Source organism: Arvicola amphibius, chromosome 2 (genome assembly GCF_903992535.2).
Source record: "Arvicola amphibius chromosome 2, mArvAmp1.2, whole genome shotgun sequence".
Classification (NCBI taxonomy): Eukaryota; Metazoa; Chordata; class Mammalia; order Rodentia; family Cricetidae; genus Arvicola; species Arvicola amphibius.
The window spans coordinates 117,184,962-117,206,874 of NC_052048.2; the positions used below are offsets into that span (position 1 = coordinate 117,184,962).

The 21,913-nt window shown below is 42.2% G+C and overlaps 1 protein-coding gene across 1 annotated transcript in view; it reads right to left on the reverse strand.

Annotated features, from left to right (window-relative positions):
- Positions 1-15,576, reverse strand: part of LOC119807301 (40S ribosomal protein S27-like) — a 36,131-nt gene extending 20,555 nt beyond the window's left edge. The window contains exons 1-3 of the mRNA XM_042054547.1: positions 15,476-15,576; positions 3,376-3,395; positions 1,313-1,380 (exon numbers count right to left, since the gene is read on the reverse strand). Coding sequence (XP_041910481.1) covers positions 1,313-1,380; positions 3,376-3,395; positions 15,476-15,576 — 189 coding nt within the window. The remainder of the gene's footprint in view (positions 1-1,312; positions 1,381-3,375; positions 3,396-15,475) is intronic.
- Positions 15,577-21,913: the final 6,337 nt, after the last annotated feature.

The window sequence follows — 21,913 nt, forward strand, 5'->3', positions numbered from 1 at the left end:
TGTGTGTATGTGTGTGTGTGTGTGTGTGTGTGTATGTGTGGTGTGTATGTGTGTGGTGTGTGTGGACAAGGGTAAGATGCCATGGTAATTCCCACATCACATGCACCGTGTGTTTGTATGTATATGTGTGGTGTGTGTGAAGTGTGTGTAGTATGTGTGTGTGTGGACAAGGGTAAGATATCATGGTAATTCCCACATCACACCTACCATGAATATGTGGTATGAGTGTGTATGTGTGTGTGGTGTGTGTATGTGTACATATGTATGCGTGTGTGTGGTGTGTACATGCATGTGTGTGTCTGTAGTATGTGTGTGTGCCTTGGCCACAGGACAAACTTGGTGGTTGGTCCTTGGGTGTGGGCCATCCTTTTTTTGAGGCTGGGTCTCTCACAAATCTAACAACTAGCCAACTAGCCTGGGAGGTTGTCTAACAAACCCTAAGGAGTCACTTGTCTGTCTTACCAGTGCTGGGATTACACACACACTGTCACACTTGACTTTTTTTTTCACACCTTTTTTAAAAAAAAGATTTATCTATTTATTTATTTGTTTGTTTGTTTGTTTGTTTGTTTATTGTGTATACAATGTTCTGCCTGCATGTATGCCTGCACACCATAAGAGGGCACCAGATCTCATCATAGATGATTGTGAGCCACCATGTGGTTGCTGGGAATTGAACTCAAGGCCTCTGGAAGTGCAGCCAGTGCCCTTGATCTCTGAGCTGTCTCTCCAGCCCCCCACACCTCGTTTTTTAAAATGTGGGCTCTGGGGATCAAACATACATCCTCATGCCTATGCAGCAAGTACCTCACTGACTGAGGTATGTCCACAGAGCCCTTTATTATCCATGCCTTTATTTTATTTTTTTCTAGAGTTGGGGATTGAACCCAGAGCCTGATGCCATCAAGCACCTACCAAGGATCGCTAGCCTTCTCACACGCATCTCAAGCGTTACTGGGACCATCCTGGAGCCCTTGCAATCGTCCACTCGAATTGGTTTTGTTTGTTCTCTTGAAACGTCATATTTCTTTCTTCTACTATGTATTTCTTAATATGATGACTATCAGTTTAAATCCCTCAGACTGTAATATGAAAGTCCTAAATCCAGAATGTAAGTCTCTTTCCCAATGATTTTATTTTTTTTAAAGCAATACAGTTTGTCTTAGCTCAGCTGTAAACTTGCCAAGCCAAAGTCCCCTTTGAACGAAGCTTTGGGGCTTTGGCTGACACTGAAAGATGAGAGAGGGAGAAGACAGGACAGCAATCAGTTTTTGTGACATCCTGCCGGCACTGCAGAGCTTCGTGAACTCACAGGGGACATCAGAGGCACTGAGATGGCAGAGATCGTTGTGGCAGAAGCAACTGGAAAGTGTCCTGAGACTGAAACACAAACAGATTAACATCACTGGGGCGGACACTAATGTCTAGTACTTGGAAACGCCAGAGGCTCCTTCTGCCAGTTAAGACAAGGGAAAAACACATTTTCAGTCTCCTAAGACCTTAGATATTTCCAGACTCTAAGGGCAAGGGCAGCCCCGTGGATTTTGCAGCAAGGATGGTCAGTCCCCCCATTCTGAGCAGGGCTGTGTTGCCAGATCTGCTACGGGGAGCCTAGCTGGAAAGGTTGAACTCAGCAATCATGGAATATCTCCCAGAGGTTAAGTTAGCAATGACTTGATATATAACTCAGTGCAACCAACCCTCCAGCATCTCTGGTACCTGGCTTATTTTAATAGTACCAGGTGAACAACTCTTTTTGTTTAAAAAAAAAATTCTGAGTGCTCAGACACTCAACAAATGGGTTTTAAGACACATATGATTTACCCTTGAAAGATAATTAGAATGTCACTTCAATCACCGGCATTGAGATTGTGTAATTTTGTCCCAGCATGCTAATTTCTAGGAAACAACAAAAGCTTTGGCAAAAGGAAACTCTCTGAAGGACTGCTCTCCTCCTCAGGAAGGGTCTGCATTTTCTCCACACCCATCTGATAAGCAAAAATAAATGTGGACTTTCAAATCGTGGAGATCAACAAAAAGATATCAGTCCCACTGAAGGAAGTGGGGAAGGCGTACAAAGATGCAGAAGGGTAGGAACTGAGCTCATGAAATATAAACCACCTAACTTCAGGCCTGTGTGAACCCACAACCCAGGCAGGAGTCTAGAGTTTAGTTAGCTCATTCAAATCTGACCAGCAATGAGTGTGGCAGTGTTCCAGGTCTCATGACCAAGGAGATATAAAACTGGGCCCCTGCACTCGATAAGTCCCAACTCCTAGTTGAGAAGATGTGAGGAACAGAAGAACAAAGGCGTGTGGTGAAAACCTAAGTGTACTGCGTGGCTATATACTGAGCTTCTGGAGTCTATATACTGAGCTTCTGGAGTCTATATACTGAGCTTCTGGAGTCTATATACTGAGCTTCTGGAGTCTATATACTGAGCTTCTGGAGTCTGGAAACAAGAGAAACCAATGTTGGTTGGAAGAATTCCTGGGAGGAAGTGTAACAACAGGTCAAATGAACCCAAATATATCTTCTTCTGAGCTGCATGCAATTGTCACCATTCTTACTGTGTCTTTGTATGAAGGCCATTCTTTCAAACAATATGCAGAAGTAGTTAAATACATTGGCTTGGAACCAGCCTGCTGGGATCTCAAGCCTGGCTTGAGCATTTGCTGGAAGGATGATCTTTGCTGATTTGCCCTCTCTGTGTCTTCATATCTCTTTTCTTGTTTCTTTTCTTTCTTTCTTTCTTTCTTTCTTTCTTTCTTTCTTTCTTTCTTTCTTTCTTTTTGTTTTTTGTTTGTTTTGGTTTTGGTTTTTTAAGACAGTTTCTCTGTGTAGCTTTGGAGCCTGTCCTGGAACTCACTCTGTAGACCAGGCTGGCCTCTGCCTCCTGAATGCTGGGATTAAAGGTGTGCACCACCACCACCCTGCCTGTGCCTTCATTTCTTATAAAATGAGGTTAATGACAGAATTTACTTTATAACATTATTTATTTTTTGTAAAACTGACAATATCTTTATTTTATATGCAGTACAGTTTAGCACATGAAGAAATATACTTTACCACAGTCACGATCAGTGTCTTCATTTCCATTTTGTGTGTTGTTGAATACCTGATGAATCATTTATCTATTTAAACACACACACACACACACACGCAGGAATCCAACACTTAATTCTAAATAATAGTGGGTTTTTTTCTTCTTAAGTATCAAGTCAACCTCTGCTGAGGGGAAGTTAAATGTAAACCCCACAGTGGTGTTCATTTATGAGACTAATTTTTGCTTCCAAGCATCAAAATTAACTTTTTTCCAACATATTTTTATTGATTATCTGGGAATTTCACATCATGCATCCTGATCACACTCACTTCCCTGTCCTCCCAGGTCCCTAGAAAAAAAAGAAAAAAAAGTTCAAGTTGTGTTACCCATATACTCACTGGAGCATGGTCCAATTCCCAGGGGCCGAGTCCTTCCCCATCTGCACCCCTGTCAGAGGTCATCTCTTGTGGAGAGCTACACTTCAGCATCTTTATCACGATTTTTAAGAGTTTTCTTTGGTGGCTTCCTGTCTGGGCAGTAACTCCTTGGCATGGGGATTGTCACAAAAGCCTTATATGTCCTTATCTCTCAACTGTGAGCCTATAGTCATCAATGCCACTGCAAAAGTGGCTTCCTTTTCCTTTACAGTCAGTGACAGCATGGACCATAGACTTTCACATGGCTTCTGGTGACAGCATGGACTGGGACAACCACATGGTCTCTGACCTCAGCAAGTGTCACAGACCTCAGCATGGTCTCTGGTGGCAGTACTGACCACAGACATCAACATGGCCCTCTGCTGCAGCTCAGGCATAGACATCATCATAGTCTTCAGTAGCAGTACAGGCTAAGGACATCAACTTGACCTCTGAGGCAACATGGGCCAATTGATACCAATATGGTCCCTGGTTGTTGTCTGAAGGCTTTCTGTCCTGCCCTGTTCCCACAATTGATAAGTCCCAAAGAAATCACACGGAGGTCTACACTAGTTATAAACGGATTTGCCCATTAGCTCAGGCTTCTTATTAACTCTTATAACTTATATAGCCTATTATTCTTATCTGTGTTAGCCTTGTAGCTCAGTACCTTATTCAGCGAGGCAGTCACATCTTGCTTCTTCTGTGGCTGGGTCAGGACTGCCGAGGAATGGGCTTCCTCCTTCCCAGAATTCTCCTGTTCTCCTTGACCCGCCTTTACTTCCTGTCTGGTTGTCCCACCTATACTTCCTTCCTGGATACTGGCCAATCAGTGTTTATTTAAAATATAATTGACAGAATTATATTTTAAATAAATTATAGACATTTGTCCCACACCACCTGGCAACATGGCTTTAGGTGACAGTAAAGACCACAGATACCCATGTGGTCTTTGGTGGTAACATGGGCCACAGACAACAACAAGATGGATATGTATGTTCATGTAGAAGCTAGAGGGCAGTCCTTGAGTATTGTCCCTCAGAAGCTGCTCACCTTGGCTTTTGAGATAAGTTCATCTCAATGGCCTGGAGCTCACCAAGGAGCTTAAATGAGATGGCCAAAGAGTACCAGGGATACCTACCTATCTCTGCCTCCCCAGAGCTCGCTGTCCCTGCCAGGGTTCTCTAAGGAAAACATACTGAACATATTAGTTTGGTTTGAATGATATGGTCTAGGTAGTTCAACAGTGACTGTCTCACACTGGAGGAGAGCTTGATTATCTTTTAATCTTTCACCTTTTTTAAATTTTTTTTTCTGAGACAGGGTCTTTCTGTGTAGCCTTGGCTGTCCTGGAACTCAATCTGTAGAGCAGGCTGGCTTTGAATTGACAGAAATCTGCCTGCCTCTGCCTCCTGAGTGCTGGGATTAAAGGGGTATGCCACTATTGCCCAGCTCACCATTTTCAGTATATAATATTTTTATTTATGACTTTTATTTTGTGTGTGTACGTGTGTGTGTGTGTGTGTGTGTGTGTGTGTGTGTGTGTGTGTACATGCCATAGTGCACAGTGTGGAGGTCAGAGGACAACTTAGTGGAGCCGGTTCTCTCTCCACTTTATGTCACATAGGTTCCTGAGATGGAATTCTCATCACCAGACTGCAGGGCTTTTACCAGCTGAACCATCTCACCAGCCCTCGGTATATCATTTTTCAAAACATAATGAAATTATAACCAACAAAATAATCTTAAAGTAACATATGAGAATGCAGAGGGTTAATGGAAAGAAACATTTACATGACAATGAAGAATGAATACTTATGTTCAAGCTTAGAAACATGGTGTTAAAGGAATAAATCTAAAGGAGACAGTGGTGGTTCTGGGCTAAATTCAATAAGGGTTAAGTCAGACCCCTTTCTACTATGAACTGCAAAACAATCTCTTAAGCCAAAGTCATTTATGAGTGCCAGTAACTGGGATGATGCCATCAGCCCCTTCTCTTTCCTTGGTTCTGATTGAGATGGTGCCCTCCTGTCTTAGTACAGCAGAGTTTGGGAAGAGAGTGAAGTAGAAGCAGAGAGAGTCACCAGCAATTGCTATTTGCATTTTTATGCCTTAGAATTTAAGATTAACTATCTCTCCTTCCCTGCTAACTGTGGGTAGAAACATCAGATGGACTGTCCTAGTCGGCTTAGATTGGGTTCCTGAAACAATGTCTCTAGCCAAAAGATACAAATTTTCATAAGCTAGGACTGTGCCACAGGCTGATCTTTGTGGGGGTGGTGGGGGGGTGGGGGTGGGGGGTGGGGAGGATGGGGGTGGATATTTGTGGGCCTAGTTGCCAGTCTAGCAGAGCCAATGAGCTGTAGGTGAGAGACAGTGAGAGACCCTGTCTCAAAAAAGAAAATAGAGAGTGACCAGGAAGATGTGCATTGTCAACCTCTAGCATGCAACACACATATGCACAGGTGGACACATACAAATACATACCGATACATGTACATATATCCTACATGCAGTATGTCTACAGGAAAATCATTGTACAAGATCAATTACTAGAGACTTCCAAAAATGCAACAGTAACTGCATATCTTTCTTCCATAATTAATTCCAAAAGTGATTTTTTAACATAATTCTACTGAATCACATTCAATTAGAAAAATACCACTTACCCTCCAGGGAGTGGGAGACAATCTAAAGATAGAAATACTTCTTTTACATCCTGTGTTCTATAATTGCAGGTGGCTTGCAGTCTTCCTGTTCAAGGCTGGATGAGGCTCATCAGGACCTAATAGGCTACATCTAAATTATAGATTGTTTCTACCAAACAAGCTTAAGGCATAAAAGTGGGAAGAAAATCAGATATTCACAACTTAAATCACATTTAGGAATGGCAAAGTTGGGAAATAACCAACAACCCTGAACATTTCCTGTTGGTGGGATTACAGAGTCTTTTCCAAGTCACCCAGGAGTCTCTCTCTCCCACCTCCTCTCTTTCTCCCTCTCTCTTTTTTTTTTTTTTGAGATAGGGTTTCTCTATGTAGCCCTAGTTTGTCCTGGAATTTACCATGTAGACCCTGCTGGCCTGGAACTCACAGAGATCTGCCTGCCTCTGACTCCAGAGTACTGGGATTAAAGCGTGCACCACAATGTCCAGGAGTGACTCTCTTGATTGCAATCTGGTTATAACGGTTTTACCCGATGAAACGATTTCCTCATCCCTTCTTCTCCATGGCCAGTCTGAAACCAATGGTGGAAATATTTGTATTCATATCCTCAGAGGGCTCAAGGATTGCGAGCTTTGTAGGCTCTCAAGTCCCTGTTTGCAGGGGTCAGAACTTCTCTGGCAGTATAGTTTTCATTTTTTCCTTGAGGCTCTAGCCAACTGGCTGCTTTGTAGGGTTCGCAGGAGGTAGTAACCAGTGCCAAGAGCTTGCCAAGCTCCGTCCTCTCAATTCATGTCACCCGTTTTCAAACGGTGTCTCCCTCCCTTTGACGGAAGCCGTTCAATGGATAGTTGTGGTGGAGGTCGTTTACCACATGTATATCCCTCTGAAGTCCTCATTTCCATAGCAACTCATAGTGTTGGAAGCTGGTGGATCTGAGCTGAAATTATAAGCAAGTCCCCAGTGAGATGCTTTCCTTTGTAAGAGTTGCCTTGGTCATGGTGTCTCTCCATAGCAACAGAACACCAACTAAAACACCTTTCTTATTAGCTTCTCTAGAACTTTGATTAGGTCGTATTTTATTTATCGTATTACTGTTTTGACCAAGGTGACATATTAGTTAAACCTAGATAAATTCGTATATCAAGGTCTTGGAACAAACTGTGATGAAAAACAATTTCTCTTCTAGTCATGAGGATTGAATCAGGGCCTCACACATGTTGGGTAGGAGCTCTACCACTGGGCTATATCCCCCTTTCTGTTGTATTTACTAAGATTAAACAAAATCTTGTGGTCTTCCTTCCCTTAACCTAGCTAAAATGATCAGAAGGAAATTTGCATAAAAATGTTCAAGGGAAATTATCTTTTTAATACATGGTAAGAATAATAGTATTAAATTCCATATTACATATGCTCAGAGAGAATTAAATATATTTTCTAGCTCTTTTTTTTTATTGGTTGTGAACCTAGCCTTTAATGGCTGAGCCATCTTTCCAGCCCATTTTCCAGCTCTTTTAAAAACAAAATGAAAAAAACATAAAATCATCAAACACTCAGGACATTAAGAAACACATCACATTTTAATAATTAAGAGTTTTACCCAGCACTCGGGAGGCAGAGGCAGGCGGATCTCTGTGAGTTCGAGACCTGCCTGGTCTACAAGAGCTAGCTCCAGGACAGGCTCTAAAGCTGCAGAGAAACCCTGTCTACGAAAAAACAAAACAAAACAAAACAAAAAAAAGAGTTTTACGCAATAAGGACTTTGTAAAGTGTGTTTCCAGGGTTGTACCACCAGTTCCTGTCTTGAATGGAGTCATTTGTATACATCAGTCAGGACACTGATATGCCCACTATGTTTGAGCAGCATTCTGTATTGATTTACCCAGACACTATCTGCCCCATGGGAAACACATAGACTTGCCAGCCTTCACACTTGGAGACACCGGGAAAATATCAGCAATGACTCCTTGTTGCCAGCATGGGTTATTTTCTAATAGTAAATGACCCTGCATCTGTCTTCCTGGTTTGTGCACTTATGGAAGAATCTGTTTGACAGAGGGTCGCTGAAGGCAGCAACTACGATTCCGCTCTTGAGGAGAATCCTGGGGCTGTGTGCAAACAAGGGGCTGAGCAGAATGTTTTTGGAATAATTGAGAATTACATACGTGAATAAACTTGGAAATGAAAAATGTTGTCACAGATGGGAGAAGCCCTTGACTCATCAGCTAAGTTGCCTGAAGAGAAAACACAGTCCTAGTTAAATGTGAGATCTGCTGCCTAAAATATGCTAAGGCTTTCTAAGCAAAATAGGCTTTTAAACTCCAGGCAGTCACTTGCTTCTATGCTCACACTATTTAGACGTGTTTGTGTGAAGGCTGAAGGAGACTACAAAAAAAAAAAAAAAAAAAGACAACATGAAATTATACATGATCACCGCTGTTTTCTGATTCTCTGGGATTCTCACAATCTATTATAAGGCAAGGAACAAGTTTATTGATGGAAGCCAAACAAGATTAATATCTTCTGTTCTGCAGATTTTTCATTTAGGGTGTCAAGCGCCCCCTTCTCAGCTCAGAATCTTGAGGTTTTCTTCGTTTTGAAACTTTAGTCTTCAATGAAAATCATTATCTTAGATGATGAAGGTTAAAAACTCAGTTCTTGAATATTTTGCATAAAATGATTTACCAGCAATGACAGCATGTTTAATGCTTGGGAAAACGTCATTGGAAAGTCCACTCAGCCACATGGTTCCTGGGTACAGGCAGGTACATTGTCTGCCTGGTGCCGCTGTCTACTTGCATTTGCCCTGACTTGCTTAAGTGTAGAGTTCTTAAAACTACGACTCATGCTCTAATCACAAGCAGAGAAATAAAAGCATCCAACATTTAAGCTCTCTATGAACTGTTTTTCTCTCGGCACTGGTAGCTGAACCCAGGGCCTTTGCATGGCAGGCCAGTGCTCTACCTCTGAGCTACATCCCAGACCCTGCAAACATTTTTTCAACACACTGAATTACAAAGAGTAAAATAATCCCCCAAAGTCCCATAATGTTGTTATATTTGTTCCTCTTATTTTGTTTTGTTTTGTCTTCCTTTGAGACAGGATCTCATGTAGACTAGGCTGACCTCAGACTCATTATATAGCCAAAGATGTCTTTAAACTTCTGATCCTCCTGCCTCAGCCTCCCAGAGTGCTGGGATTACAGGCGTGGGTCACCACATATGGTTTTTGTATTGCTAGGGATGGTGCCCAGACTTCTTGGTACCTAGGCAAGCACTCTACCAACCAAGCTACACCACCATTCCATTTTTGGGGTAATTCTTTGGGAAATTTCCTTAAAGATAACTCCAGATGCCCTGTTAATATAATTTACAAATAGATAGGTCAGTGACAATAGGTTTCCCTTACAAGAAAAAAAAAGGAAAATGTGTTTTCTTCTGTAATTACAAAGCCATTATCATGTATGCAAAATTTGCTAATAATTCTTGGTATTGTTCAGTATAAACCCCAAAGTCAGTGTCTTAGTTGGGGTTTCTAGTGCTATGATCAAACACTATGACCAAAAAGCAAGTTGGGGAAAAAAAGGGTTTATTTGGCTTACATTTCCATATCATAGTCCATTATTAAAGGACAGGAACTCCAACAGGAAAAGAACCTGGAGCCAGGTGCTGATGCTAAGGCCATGGAGTGCTGCTTACTAGCTTGATCTTCATGGGTTGCTCAGCCTGCTTTCTTATGGAACCCAGGACCACCAGCCCAGAGATGGCACCACCTAAAATGGACTGAACGCTCCCCCATGATGTCACTAGTTAAGAAAATGGCTCGCAGCAGGATTTTATAGAGGCATTTTCTCAACTGAGGTTCCATCTTTTCAGATAACTCTAGTTCGTGTCATGTTGACATAAAACTACCCAGTGCAGTCAAATTGCCTTTAAGGTCTCAAAAATGTCTGCTAGCCAGGCATGGTGGCATCTCAGAGCTTGAGAAGCTGTCATATCTGTCTTACATAAGGAGTTCCAGGCCAGCCAAGGCTCTATACTGAGACTCTGTCTCATATGAAATGTCTCGTTACAATTAGTTTGTTTATACCAAGATCAATCTGTAGTTTAAAAAAATGAGACAAGGTAGATGAGTCAATATCCAAAGACATAGCCCAATAGAGCTAACTATTCTTTTGTGATATGCTCTTTCTTTGAGACAGGGTCTAAACGTAGTGCAGGCTAGTCTTGAACTTGCTATGTAAATGAAGATGACCTTGAACTTCGTATCCTTTTGTCTTCTGTTTCAAATGCTGGGATTACAAGTTTGTAGCACCATGTTCAATTTGTTCCTTGCTGGAGTTCAAACCTAGGGCTTCATGTATACTGGACAAGCTCTCTACCAACTAAACTACATCTAGCCTGAAACTTCTTTTTGTTTGTGTGTATTAGTGATGGAGGACTCTCATTGGCTAATAAAGAAACTGCCTGGCTCATTTAATAGGCCAGCCCTTAGGTGGGTGGAGTAGACAGAACAGGAAAAAGGAAGTGAGGTAGATGGCTCAGACAATTGCCCCGCCTCTCCTCTCAGAGACAATCGCCATGCCTCGCCTCCTCTCTGGGACAGACGCAATGAAGCCAGTCACCAGGTCAGACATGCTGAATCTTTCCCGGTAAGACACCATTCGTGGTGTTACACAGATTATTAGATATGGGTTAATCAAGATGTGAGTAAGAGGCTGGAACTAATGGGCCAGGCAGTGTTTAAAAGAACACAATTGGGCTGTGCAGTGGAGTTCCATCTGGACTGAACCTCCGACTGAACCTCCACCTGGCAATAGATGAAGAAAATGACTGAGCCCCATATTGGAGCACCGGACTGAGCTCCCAAGGTCCTGATGAGGAGCAGAAGGAGAAAGAACATGAGAAAGAAAGTCAGGACCGTGAGGGGTGCGTTCACCCATGGAGACGGTGGGACAGAACTAACGGGAGATCACCAACTCCAGTTGGAATGGGACTGATGGAACATGAGACCAAACCGGACTCTCTGAATGTGGCCGATGGTGGAGGCTGACTGAGAAGCCAAGGACAAAGGCGCTGGGCTTTGATTCTTCTGCATGGACAGGCTCTGTGGGAGCCTTCTCAGCTTGGTTGATCACCTTCCTGGACCTGGGGGAGTTGGGAGGACCTTGGTCTTAACATAGAGTAGGGAACCCCGATGGCTCCTTGGCCTGAAGAGGGAGGGGGTTATGGGTGGAGGGGAGGGGAGGGAAGAAGGAGGAGAAGGAGAGGAGATGGAAATTTTTAAATATAAAAAAATAAACCACATATATATATATATATATATATATATAAAAGAATGATTTTACTGAGCTGTTTTGATGAAACATGTCTTACTCTAGATATTTTTGGCATCATCACTTCTATAAATTTTTAATTTAAAATTTCTAGATATTTCTAGATATGAGTACCCATCAAAAGTTCCTAGAAAATGTAACCTAGTTATGAATCTCAGTCTTTCCTTAGGCTTTATTTGCTCTTTCTGATTCTTAAAACTGGTATCTCAAAGTTGACTTCTATGACAACTGTGGCATAGGAACAAAATCTATAGAGATTGGTTCATTTAAGTTCATCTTATGGTTCACTTTATCCTAACAGCATCAGAATTAAGAGCTAACTAGTGGCCTTACTACAACAAATTGGCCCTCCAATATCTAAATATATCTAAATCCACATAAAACCTGAGAGGGCTTGAAAAGGAATTCTAGACACTAAAAAACAATGTTTAGTCACATTTATTTTCCCAAATGGGCTTTGCTTGCTGGCAGCATGCTGTGACTCCTTTAAGAGAGGTTTTCCCAATTCAGCAGTAGCAGAAAAAAAGTTGCAGTTTGAAATGCTGGCTTTCTGGGCTGTGCTCCCAGTGTAAACTCTGACTCTTTCTGGAGGTACGGCTATGGGACACTTAAATGGAGTTTGTGAACAAAGTGCTACAACTTGCTTAATGGCAACATAGACTGACTGTGTGCCTAAAAATGGGGCTGTGAGCATAGCTGTCAGAGGCAGCAAACAGCTCTGCCATGCTGGACCAGGTGGGGCAAGCAGGCAGTGCTGAATTTGACATAGCAATGATACAGCTTAAGTTTTTAAGAAGCAGTTAGAATTTTAAGAAGCATGCCTGGTCAGAAAATAATTATAAATGTACAATAAAGACAAATTCAGGTGGAAAAGACCTCTAAATGTGTCATAATATTAGATAAATGTATGTAGGCTTGGGAGAAAAAGAAAAAGTGTATGATTTTAAAAAGTAAAAAAGTCTTTAAAGAGACAGAGTACAGACAGTCATAGATTAAAGGAGTAAAGATAATAAAATAAATATTAAAAAAGTAATAGAGTAAAAAAATAAGCCACGTAAAGATGAAATATACATAGAGAGTCTGGATTATGTATACTATTGTGTTTTCTTTGAATTTTTTGACTGCAGAGAGACATTTGATTCTGGGTGAGGACTGCTAAACTAAACCAACATATATGTTTTAAAGGTTTCTTGACTTCAAAGTTTGAGTCTATAAATATGTTGCTTTGAAAAAGAGGTTCTTCTTTTGTTTCCATAGAGGATAAGAGCATGTGGATTGTTTCCAGACTAATATGGTTTGATGGACCAAGATCTCCAGAAAGGTCACCTTGAATACCCCACAAAGTATTACTTTACCCAATAAACAGCAGGGAGTCGTTTGGAGAGAACTACACCCAAATACCCAAATACTGTTTATAAATGTTTGTTCACACTTAAAGGGGGATATGCTATAGAGATTTGCATTGGTATGAATCTTGCTTTATAGATACAAATTTAAGGTCAACTTTGTTATATGTACATTTCTGCTCTTGATTAAGGTATCGTGTTTGTGAAACTCATTTAAAAATATAATGTATAATTGGGAAATATAGGTTAATAGATAATCATCTATAATAGTCAAGCTTGCAGTCATGTTAGTTAGATTTTCTAGATGTACAGAGATGAACTTCAGATGGATAGGCATTCTTCAAACCTTTCAAAGACTACAGAATATGGGTTTTAAAATGTTTTAAGAACTTAGAACTTTTCATGACAGTGAGACACATCTGCTCCTGGCAACACCAATTACTTCAAGAGGATGATGGGCGCTGAAGAAGCTCCTTATGATGTTGGTTAGAAATATTGTGACTATAATTCTTGCTTGATACCTGTTTTGTTAAATGTAATTTTACTTTGTTAAAGTTGAAGCCTTCCTTTTTGTTTAAACAGAAAAGGGAAAATGGTGTGGAAGGGCTTTCTGTTTATGTGTTGCTTTTATTTGTTGATGAATAAAGAAACTGGCTTGACCTCTAGTAAGGTAGAACTTAGTTAGGTGGGGAAAACGAAACTGAATGCTGGGAGAAAGGAGGTAGAGTCATGGAGAAGCCATGTAGCCCTGCCAGAGTCAGACACTGGGAACTTTACCTGGTAAGCCATAGCCACATGGTAATACACAAATTATTAGAAATGGGTTAAATTAAGATATAATTGTTAGCCAATAAAAATCTAGAAAAAAAAGAATACAATTGGTGTGTTGTTATTTAGGGTTTTAAGCTAGCTATGTGGGAGCCAGGAGGCTGGGAGCTGGGCGGCGGGAACCGTCCCACAGCTCCTCACTACATATTAGTACTTGTTGCCTGGGGTTTTCTGTCCCACCAGGTCCCACATACATTTAGTTTCAAAGAATCACACAGAGGTCTACAGTAATCATAAACTGAGTGACCTAGTAGCTCAGGCTTCTTATTAACTGTTATAACCTAATTTAGCCTATAATTCTTGTCTGTGTTAGCCATGTGGCTTGGTACCTTTTCCAGCAAGGCAGTCACATCTTGCTTGTTCTGTTTCTGCTTCCTCTGTGTCTGGGTGATGACTGCAGACTGAAACTTTCTTCCTCCCGGAATCCTCCTATTCTCATTGTCCCGCCTCTACTTCCTGCCTGGTCGCCCTGCCTATACTTCCTGCCTAGCTATTGGCCAATCAGCATTTTATTAAACAAGTAAAAGAAACACATCGTTACAGGGTAAAACCATTGTCCCACAGCAAGTACCCTCTGTGAAACATTGTTTCTATTATTGGGCACAGTCATAGTGGCTTGGAAATCGCTGGGTTAGGGACTCTCTCCTTGCATTGGTAAGTTCTAGGTGAACACCTCTGGGAGTGGGATCTGTGTGTCCTTTCTTACAACTGAAGAGGTATGTACAGGACCAGCAGGAAAGCTGTCAGTCTTGACTTTCTGTTCCCTCTGCCTGATTATACTGTCTTATATAATGTGATTAGTGCACAGTATTTTATCTTTTTTCCTAAACAAAGTATAGTCATCAGTACTAAGAAGAACTAAGTACACTAAGTACACTAACTTTCTGTCCTGAAATATAATTTGTCATATTCTTTGCATAAACTATTTATTTAATTGAATACATGAGCTATAAGATACTGTTAAGAGGTTATTGGACAATGAAGACATTAGTGTCAAAATGCAGCTCCCCAAGGGGAGACTGACAAAGCACTCAAATTGGTGACGTTTATGCTTGCCCATAAAAATCAACAATAACAATAACACAGGTTGGAAAATGATCATTCAATATGCTTTGGAACAGAAGGAATGTTTCATATTTTGGAACCTTGGGATATTGGAATATTTGGATGAATCTTACCAGTCGAGTACCCTTAACCCAAAAATCTAAGCTGTTCCAAAATTTAAAGCTTTTTGATCATTATGTCACTGCTTAAAAAGTTCTGGGGTTTAGAATATTTCATACTTCAAACTTTGGGTTAGGGATACTTGACCCCTAACAGCTACAATATTTTCAGAAACCCCTTACTACCCGGCACTGTAAGCATTTCCCTTATTTACCTAATATTTCTGCAAATCCTGGAAGGAAGGCAGAGAGTGCTAGTGTGCTTTCCATTGCTGGGATAAACACCATACCCTTTAAAAGCAACCTGGGGGAAGAAAGGGCCTATTCAGCTTCTTTCAGGTCACAGTCTATCACTGATGGAAGTCGGGGCAGGAACTGAATTAGAAACTGCGGAGGAGGTTTTGTACTGGCATGCTCACTCTTGGCGCTGTTCTGCTAATTTTCTTATACAATCTATGACCCCCTGCCCAGGGGCAGTATCCCCACAATGGCCTGGGCCCTTCCACATCAATCAACAGTCAAGACAATCCCCAACAGGCATTGCCGTAACCTAATCTGATTTTGGCAATCCTTCAGTTGAGACTCTGTTGGGAGTCATGTGGCTTAGTTTCAGGATAGCATAAGAACACTTGTCCTATGGGTCTCCATGAGGCAAAACCCATGAAGATGGTCTCTCACTTGACAGGAGCCAGTGGACCCGAGGACAGTGCAGAGTCTACTGAGCCCACACAGCCTGCACTCTCTCCTCTCTCACAGTGTTGATGATTCTTTTTTGCCATTTTTAGTTTCACTTTGTTAGTCACACATGGGACAGAGGTAATCATTCCTGGAAACCCCATTTTTTTCTCCAATATTTACCTGTAAAATTTTGGGGGGAACTATTGCTTCTCAGGTTTCTCATTGAGAGGCTCAGGAATGCAGGACCCTTTTGTAGGACAAGGGAACAGAGAAATACAAGCTAACTGCATGCAAGCAGTTTATGGCAAATCACCCCTATTTCTGTAAATATGCTTTGTTAAGTTTTGAACAATGTTGTTCTTGAGAATGCGTGCCTATATAAGGATGTGCCTGGCTCAGTATTTAGCCAAGCTAACAATGTTGAGCATTGTTTTTGGTTTAAAAGTTGTTTTGAGGGCTGGAGAGATGGCTCAGAGGTTAAGAGCACTGCCTGCTCTTCCAGAGGTCCTGAGTTCAATTCCCAGCAACCACATGGTGGCTCACAACCATCTATAATGAGGTATGGTGCCCTCTTCTGGTCTAGTGGCATACATGCAGACAGAACACTGTATACATAATAAATAAATAAATAAATAAATAAATAAATAAATCTCAAAAAGCTGTTTTGGTGTAAGAGTTGGGGATAAAAACATATTTGTTTTTACCTGATGAGGGTGGGGGAAAGATGTTTGCTTTGCTTTTGAAGTATAAATAAAGATGGCTTGAGCTATTCGGGACTGGCCACTCATGTGAAACTTATCTGGTGGTTGGATACTTCTGTTGATGCCCCTTCCCTGTCAAGACTCCCTCTTGGCTCTGTCAATACAAACTAACCAGACAACTAGTTTTACACACTCGGAGTTTAGAAAACCATGGTGTTCAGACTTTTGCAAAGGTGAACTTCTAAATTGTTCTTCCCAGTAAGACTATACTTGGACTTTCACTGGAAATCAGGACTCTAGTTAACCAACATCTGAGTGTTTTATAATGTTCAAAAGCCAAAGGGAGGCCAAGGACAATTCCTCTGGACCTCTCTTCAGCCACACCCAGCTTCTGGAGAATGTCTAAGGTATTCTTTGAAGACACTGGCAAGATCTGAACTGAAAATGGGCAAATAACGCTCTATCATGCTCTCCCTTTCTTTCTCTCCTTCCCTCCCCTCCCTCCCCGCTCCACCCCTCTCTCTCCCCCTCCTTACAGACACATCTCTACCTGAACTTGTAAATGGCAAGGCCAAGTGTTGGGGCTGCTCAAGACTTCCATTGTAATGGCACATAACTTGATGCTGGACATGGAGTTGTGGCATTTAATGCTTATCCTGCTGGGGTTTGGTCTTTTTGGGGTCCCTCTTTCCTGTGCCCCCATTGCTTCATTTGGAAAGGAGATGTTTACTCTGCGTCACTGTGCATTTGAGGTATGTAATTTGTTTTTATTTTTTGTTTGTTTTTGAGAAAGGGTTTTTCTGTGTAAAAGTTCTGGCTGACCTGGAACTCTCTCTGTAGACCAGGCTGACCTCGAACTCACAGACTTCCTGCCTCAGCCTCCAGAATGCTGGGATCAAAGGTGTGCACCATTATCACCTAGCTGATTTTTATTTGTTTATTTTAATCGGGGGCTCACATCTAAGGTTGTATATTGAATTTCAACAGTGACTTTGAATTTGGACTTCTGATGCAATGTTTTAACTATTATGACTTTGAGAACTCTTGTGTTGGATTATAGGCATCTTGCATTACAAGGTGGCCATGGCCCTTCCAGTCCATGTTTTATGTATGGAATGTCCCTCACAAACTCTTATGTTGAACAATTTGTCCCTGGCTGGTGTGCTATTTTGGGAGATAGTGGGAACTTTGGGGAGACAGGGCTTAGAGCATTGGTTCTCAGCCTATGGGGTTGTGAGGCCTTGGGTTGAAGGACCTTTCATAGGGGTCAAATATCAGTTATTCTGCATATTGGATATTTGTACTATAATCCATAACTAGCAAAATTACAGTTATAAAGTAGTAACGGAAATAATTTTAGGGTTGGGGATGATCACAACATGAGCAATTAAAGGGAAGCAGCGCTAGTAAGGTTGAGAACCATTGGCTTTGAGGGAGGAAATAAGCCCCTAAGTCATGTCTTTGAAAGTTACACCTGGTCTCCAGTCCCCCTTGTTGTAAGGAAGGAGCCGCTTGTTGGTTCCTAACCACTTAGTCCCAAAATAATCACACAGAAATTGTATTAATTAAATCACTGTTTGGCCCATTAGCTCTAGCTTCTTTTTGGCTAACTCTTACACATTAATTTAACCCATTTATAGTAATCTGTGTATCACCATGTGGCTGTGGTTTACCAGCTAAAGTTCTGTCTTGCTCCAGCGGAGCTACATGGCTTCTCTCTAACTCCTCCTCTTTTCTCCCAGCATTCAGCTTACTTTTCCCTGCCTAGCTCTGTTCCCCTATAGCTCTGCTATAGGCCCAAATCAGTTCCTTTATTAACCAATGATATTCACAGCATACAGAAGGGAATCCCACATCACCCCCTTTTCTCTACTTCCTATCCAACATGAAGTAAAGAGCCTCCTCTTCTACACAGGGCAGGCAAGGAAAACATCAATTGAGACATTCAAAGCTGAACCAAAGTAGACTTCTCCTTGGAGGCTGTTCATGGGTGACATTGTGTACCAGTTAAAAGTAGCTAACACAGTCTGGTATAGTGAAGGTGTTAGCAGTCAGGCATTTACACAGGTATGCCCTCAGGAACCGAGCAACAGCAGGACACGTCATCATCAGTTGCCAAGATGAGACCCTATGGCTACAGCAGATGGGATTTGTACACCATCTCTGTGTGCACATGCGCATATTCCCTCATACCAAGCAAGCGCTCTTGCTCCCTGCTCTCTTTTCCTTCTGCTCTTGTTCAGGGGCCACCTCTGTACTCCTCCCCCAACACACCTCTCTCGTGTGAGCTCTGTTGCATGGTGTGACTCTGTGGTGCCTCTTGGCTCCAGCCTTGCCAAGGATAAATCATTAAAGATGGGGTGTTGGCTGGCATGTCACTCTGCTGGTTGTTGTGGCATAACACCAGACAGAACCAACGAAGAGGAGGGTTTATTTTTGACTGATGGTTTATGAAGGCACACAGTCATGGAGGGGAAGGCATGGCTGCACAAACATGAGGCTGCTCACCACATTGCATCAGTAGTCAGGAGAGAGAGGTGAAATACTGGTGCTTCACTCACTGTTTTTTTTTTTGTTCACTCTGGGAGCCCAGCCCACAGAATACATACACACATTCCCATGCATGCACTCAGGGTAGGTCTTCTTGTAATGGTCTGTCCTGTCCCTTTAAGAGACAAGCCCCACCCACTTTCACCTTCTGCTGAGGCAAGCAGATCTTCCTTCAGCTTCCAGGCTGCTCTCTCTCTGCCCCATCTCTTCAGAAGAAGTGGCTGCTGCCATGGCTCCTTTCCTTCCCCACCTTCCCTTTCTTCCCACAACCCATTGAATAAACTATACCAAAACCCCCTCTCTGCATATCATGCCTATCTGTCTCTGTCTCTCACATGTTGCAACTCCTCATAGGACCGGCTACTCCACTGCCACCCTACTGCCTACCCACCAAGGTCTCTCACCCATCATGTGGCTCCCTGCCTGGAACCCGCCACCCCTTGTGGTCTGCTGTGCCCCTCAGGGAGCCTCGGTGTTTTATCTAACATTTGGTGCTTTGACTCGCATGCAACCTCAGTTCAAATCTGAGTCATGACACCAATGTTATGGTAAAATGCTGCAGCTGGGTTCTACCACCTGAGGCCTCCCAGGCAGGTGGGAGGTCAGCCGAGGGGCAGCCAGTCCCACAAGGAGCCACAGTAGGTGAAAGACAGAGATGGATAGGCATGCCATGCAGAGAGAGGGCTTGGGTATAGTTTATTGAGTGGGTTATAGGAGGAAAGGGAAGGGAGAGAGAGAGAGAGAGAGGAGAGGTGGAGGAGAGGAGAGGAGAGGAGAGGAGAGGAGCCATGGCAGCAGCCGCCTCTTCTAAAGAGACAGGGCAGAAAGAATGCAGACTGAAAGCAGTAGGAAGATTTGCTTGCCTCCACAGAAGGGGGGAGTAACAGATAATAGATGGGAAGTTAGGCACCACAGGTTAAAGGAATTGGGACAATGGATTCTCAAGACTGCTTCCTACTTATTTGTGGGTGTCATCTTGGGGGGCGCTCTGAGAAAGCTGGGTGCTGGTCACATCCTGGAGTAGCTGGTCTCTACTCCTGTCTGGTATTTGTGGTATGGAAATGCCTGGTGTCTCTTACACCTGTTTAAAGTATTGGCAGAATAGAGGACAAAGTTAAGTTTAGGAAAAAAAATTAGGACCAGGGAATTGAGAGGGGGTATATCTGATCTGCTTAAGGCGGATCCTTTAATTCAGCTCCCTGGAACTCACAAGAATTTTTTGGGTTTGCAAAAACATAAGTTTTAAACAGCAGCACATTTCTATCAGAATGACTATGACAGATATTTTTGCACAATGAAAAGTATTTTTAAGACTATGAAAGGCAGTGTGAGAGAGAATTTGATAACTTGTATTTGTCCTCACACATTTATAATTTTCAGGTACATGCCTTAATATCTTGTATTTGTATTTTACAGAAATTTGTTTGGTGAGGTTGTCCTTTTAAACTGACAAAGACTCTCATCTGTCAAACTGCATCAGAGATGTTTGAAAAGGATAAAATTTTACTTAAGGAGTTATTGATTTAAAAAAATTACAGAGAACTTACTTGGTTGGCACCTAGACCCATTTCTCATGGTCCTCCATGGTCACTGAGGGTTGTATTTGCCTTTTGCTATTTAGCACAGGGCCTGCTAGGCTCCAGAAGATCCTGTGGGCTAAGAAATCTGTAGGAAGACAAGCCTACCTTGACCTGAACAGCTAGGCTGTCAATTCTGGTGATTCTTTCCATTGTCTGGATCTTCAGTTTAGAGGAAAGGCAGTAGTCCCAGTGGTCAGTGCTTGGCAGTTGAAGTGAACTGCAGAAGGACAGTGTTCTGTGGGCATTTGTCTCCTGTCTTCTTTGGAGCAAGTGGAGTGCTATTGCTAGGAGCCAACATGTCTCCTTTTGTTATGAAACCTTTTTAATAATTAAACATTTAAATGCCATATTCTCCAGATCTCTGAGCAGTTGAGGGCTGTTTACACGGTATAGATAAGTTATAGAATCTGCCTGGAGAGCTGGGTCCAAGCTTGACTGTACTGGCTCTCAACTTAACAGGTAAGATTTATAATTGTAAAAGACAGAAAGAAGAAAAAAACTGCTTGCAATAAAGCTTAACAGCAAAACTGACAATAGTAGAGAACAGTTTAATATATTTTAAAGCAGGGTTGGATTAAACATATAGTATTTTTGTAAGAGACTTAAAAGTACATACCAATTTAAAACGAGACTTACTGTTTTTTTTTAGTCTGGAATGATATGTAATGGGAAGACAAGTATAACATTTAACAGTAAACAAAGGTACATTTAAGTTACATGTATGCACACACACACACATACACACACACACACACACACACACACACACACACACACACACACACACACTAAACAGAAGTTGGGCAAAGTGGATGCTCTTGGTGTGCCCTACCAAAGGAATGCCACTGCACAAAACACACATGTGACAGAGTCAGCACCAGGAGACCAGGCAGGGAATACCTCAGTAAAGATGGCAGGAATTTAAAGTCACCTGACCTCAGTGAAAATGGCAGTGGTCACATGTTGTATGGAGAAGCCATATTTTTTTTTTAGCCACAGGAGTTTTAAATATAATATCAATAGAGACCTAGAGGCTTGATTTGTCCTGTTGCCAATCAGTTGTGCCACAAGCCATGGCAGGGAGAAAAGGCTGGAATTGAAAACAGCTGCCTCGCAGATCTGACTAATCAATCTTGTCAGTTTCTGTGGGACCAGCAGTAGTGGTGTCAGGGATAGAATAGAAGGAATGGGAGCGAGAGGAAAAGAGCATTTCAGATGGATGGGGAAGGGGCTGCCCTGCAAAAGAAAAGCAGAACCAGCGGGACACTAGCAGAGAGTGTGCAGGTGGGTGGCTGATAGTTTGAAGATTTATATAAATTCTATAGTTGAAAATGTGAAAACCTGCAAAAACAGCAACACTGCAAGGCCTACAGGAAAACATCTTCTCTCTATAGGCCGGGTGTTGATGTAGCCTGACTGGCCATGGTCTGGGGGACCGGGGAGCCAGAGGCCAGAACCTGTCCTGGACAATTTCTCACAGCAGGCACCACTTACGAGTGGTCCAAAAGAAAAGAGAAAGAAAACTCCAAGGGATCCCAGGTCACAAAGCGAATGCATTGCTCAGTGTGTGCAGTGCTAGGGTGTAAGGATTACCCTGGGTTGTCTGA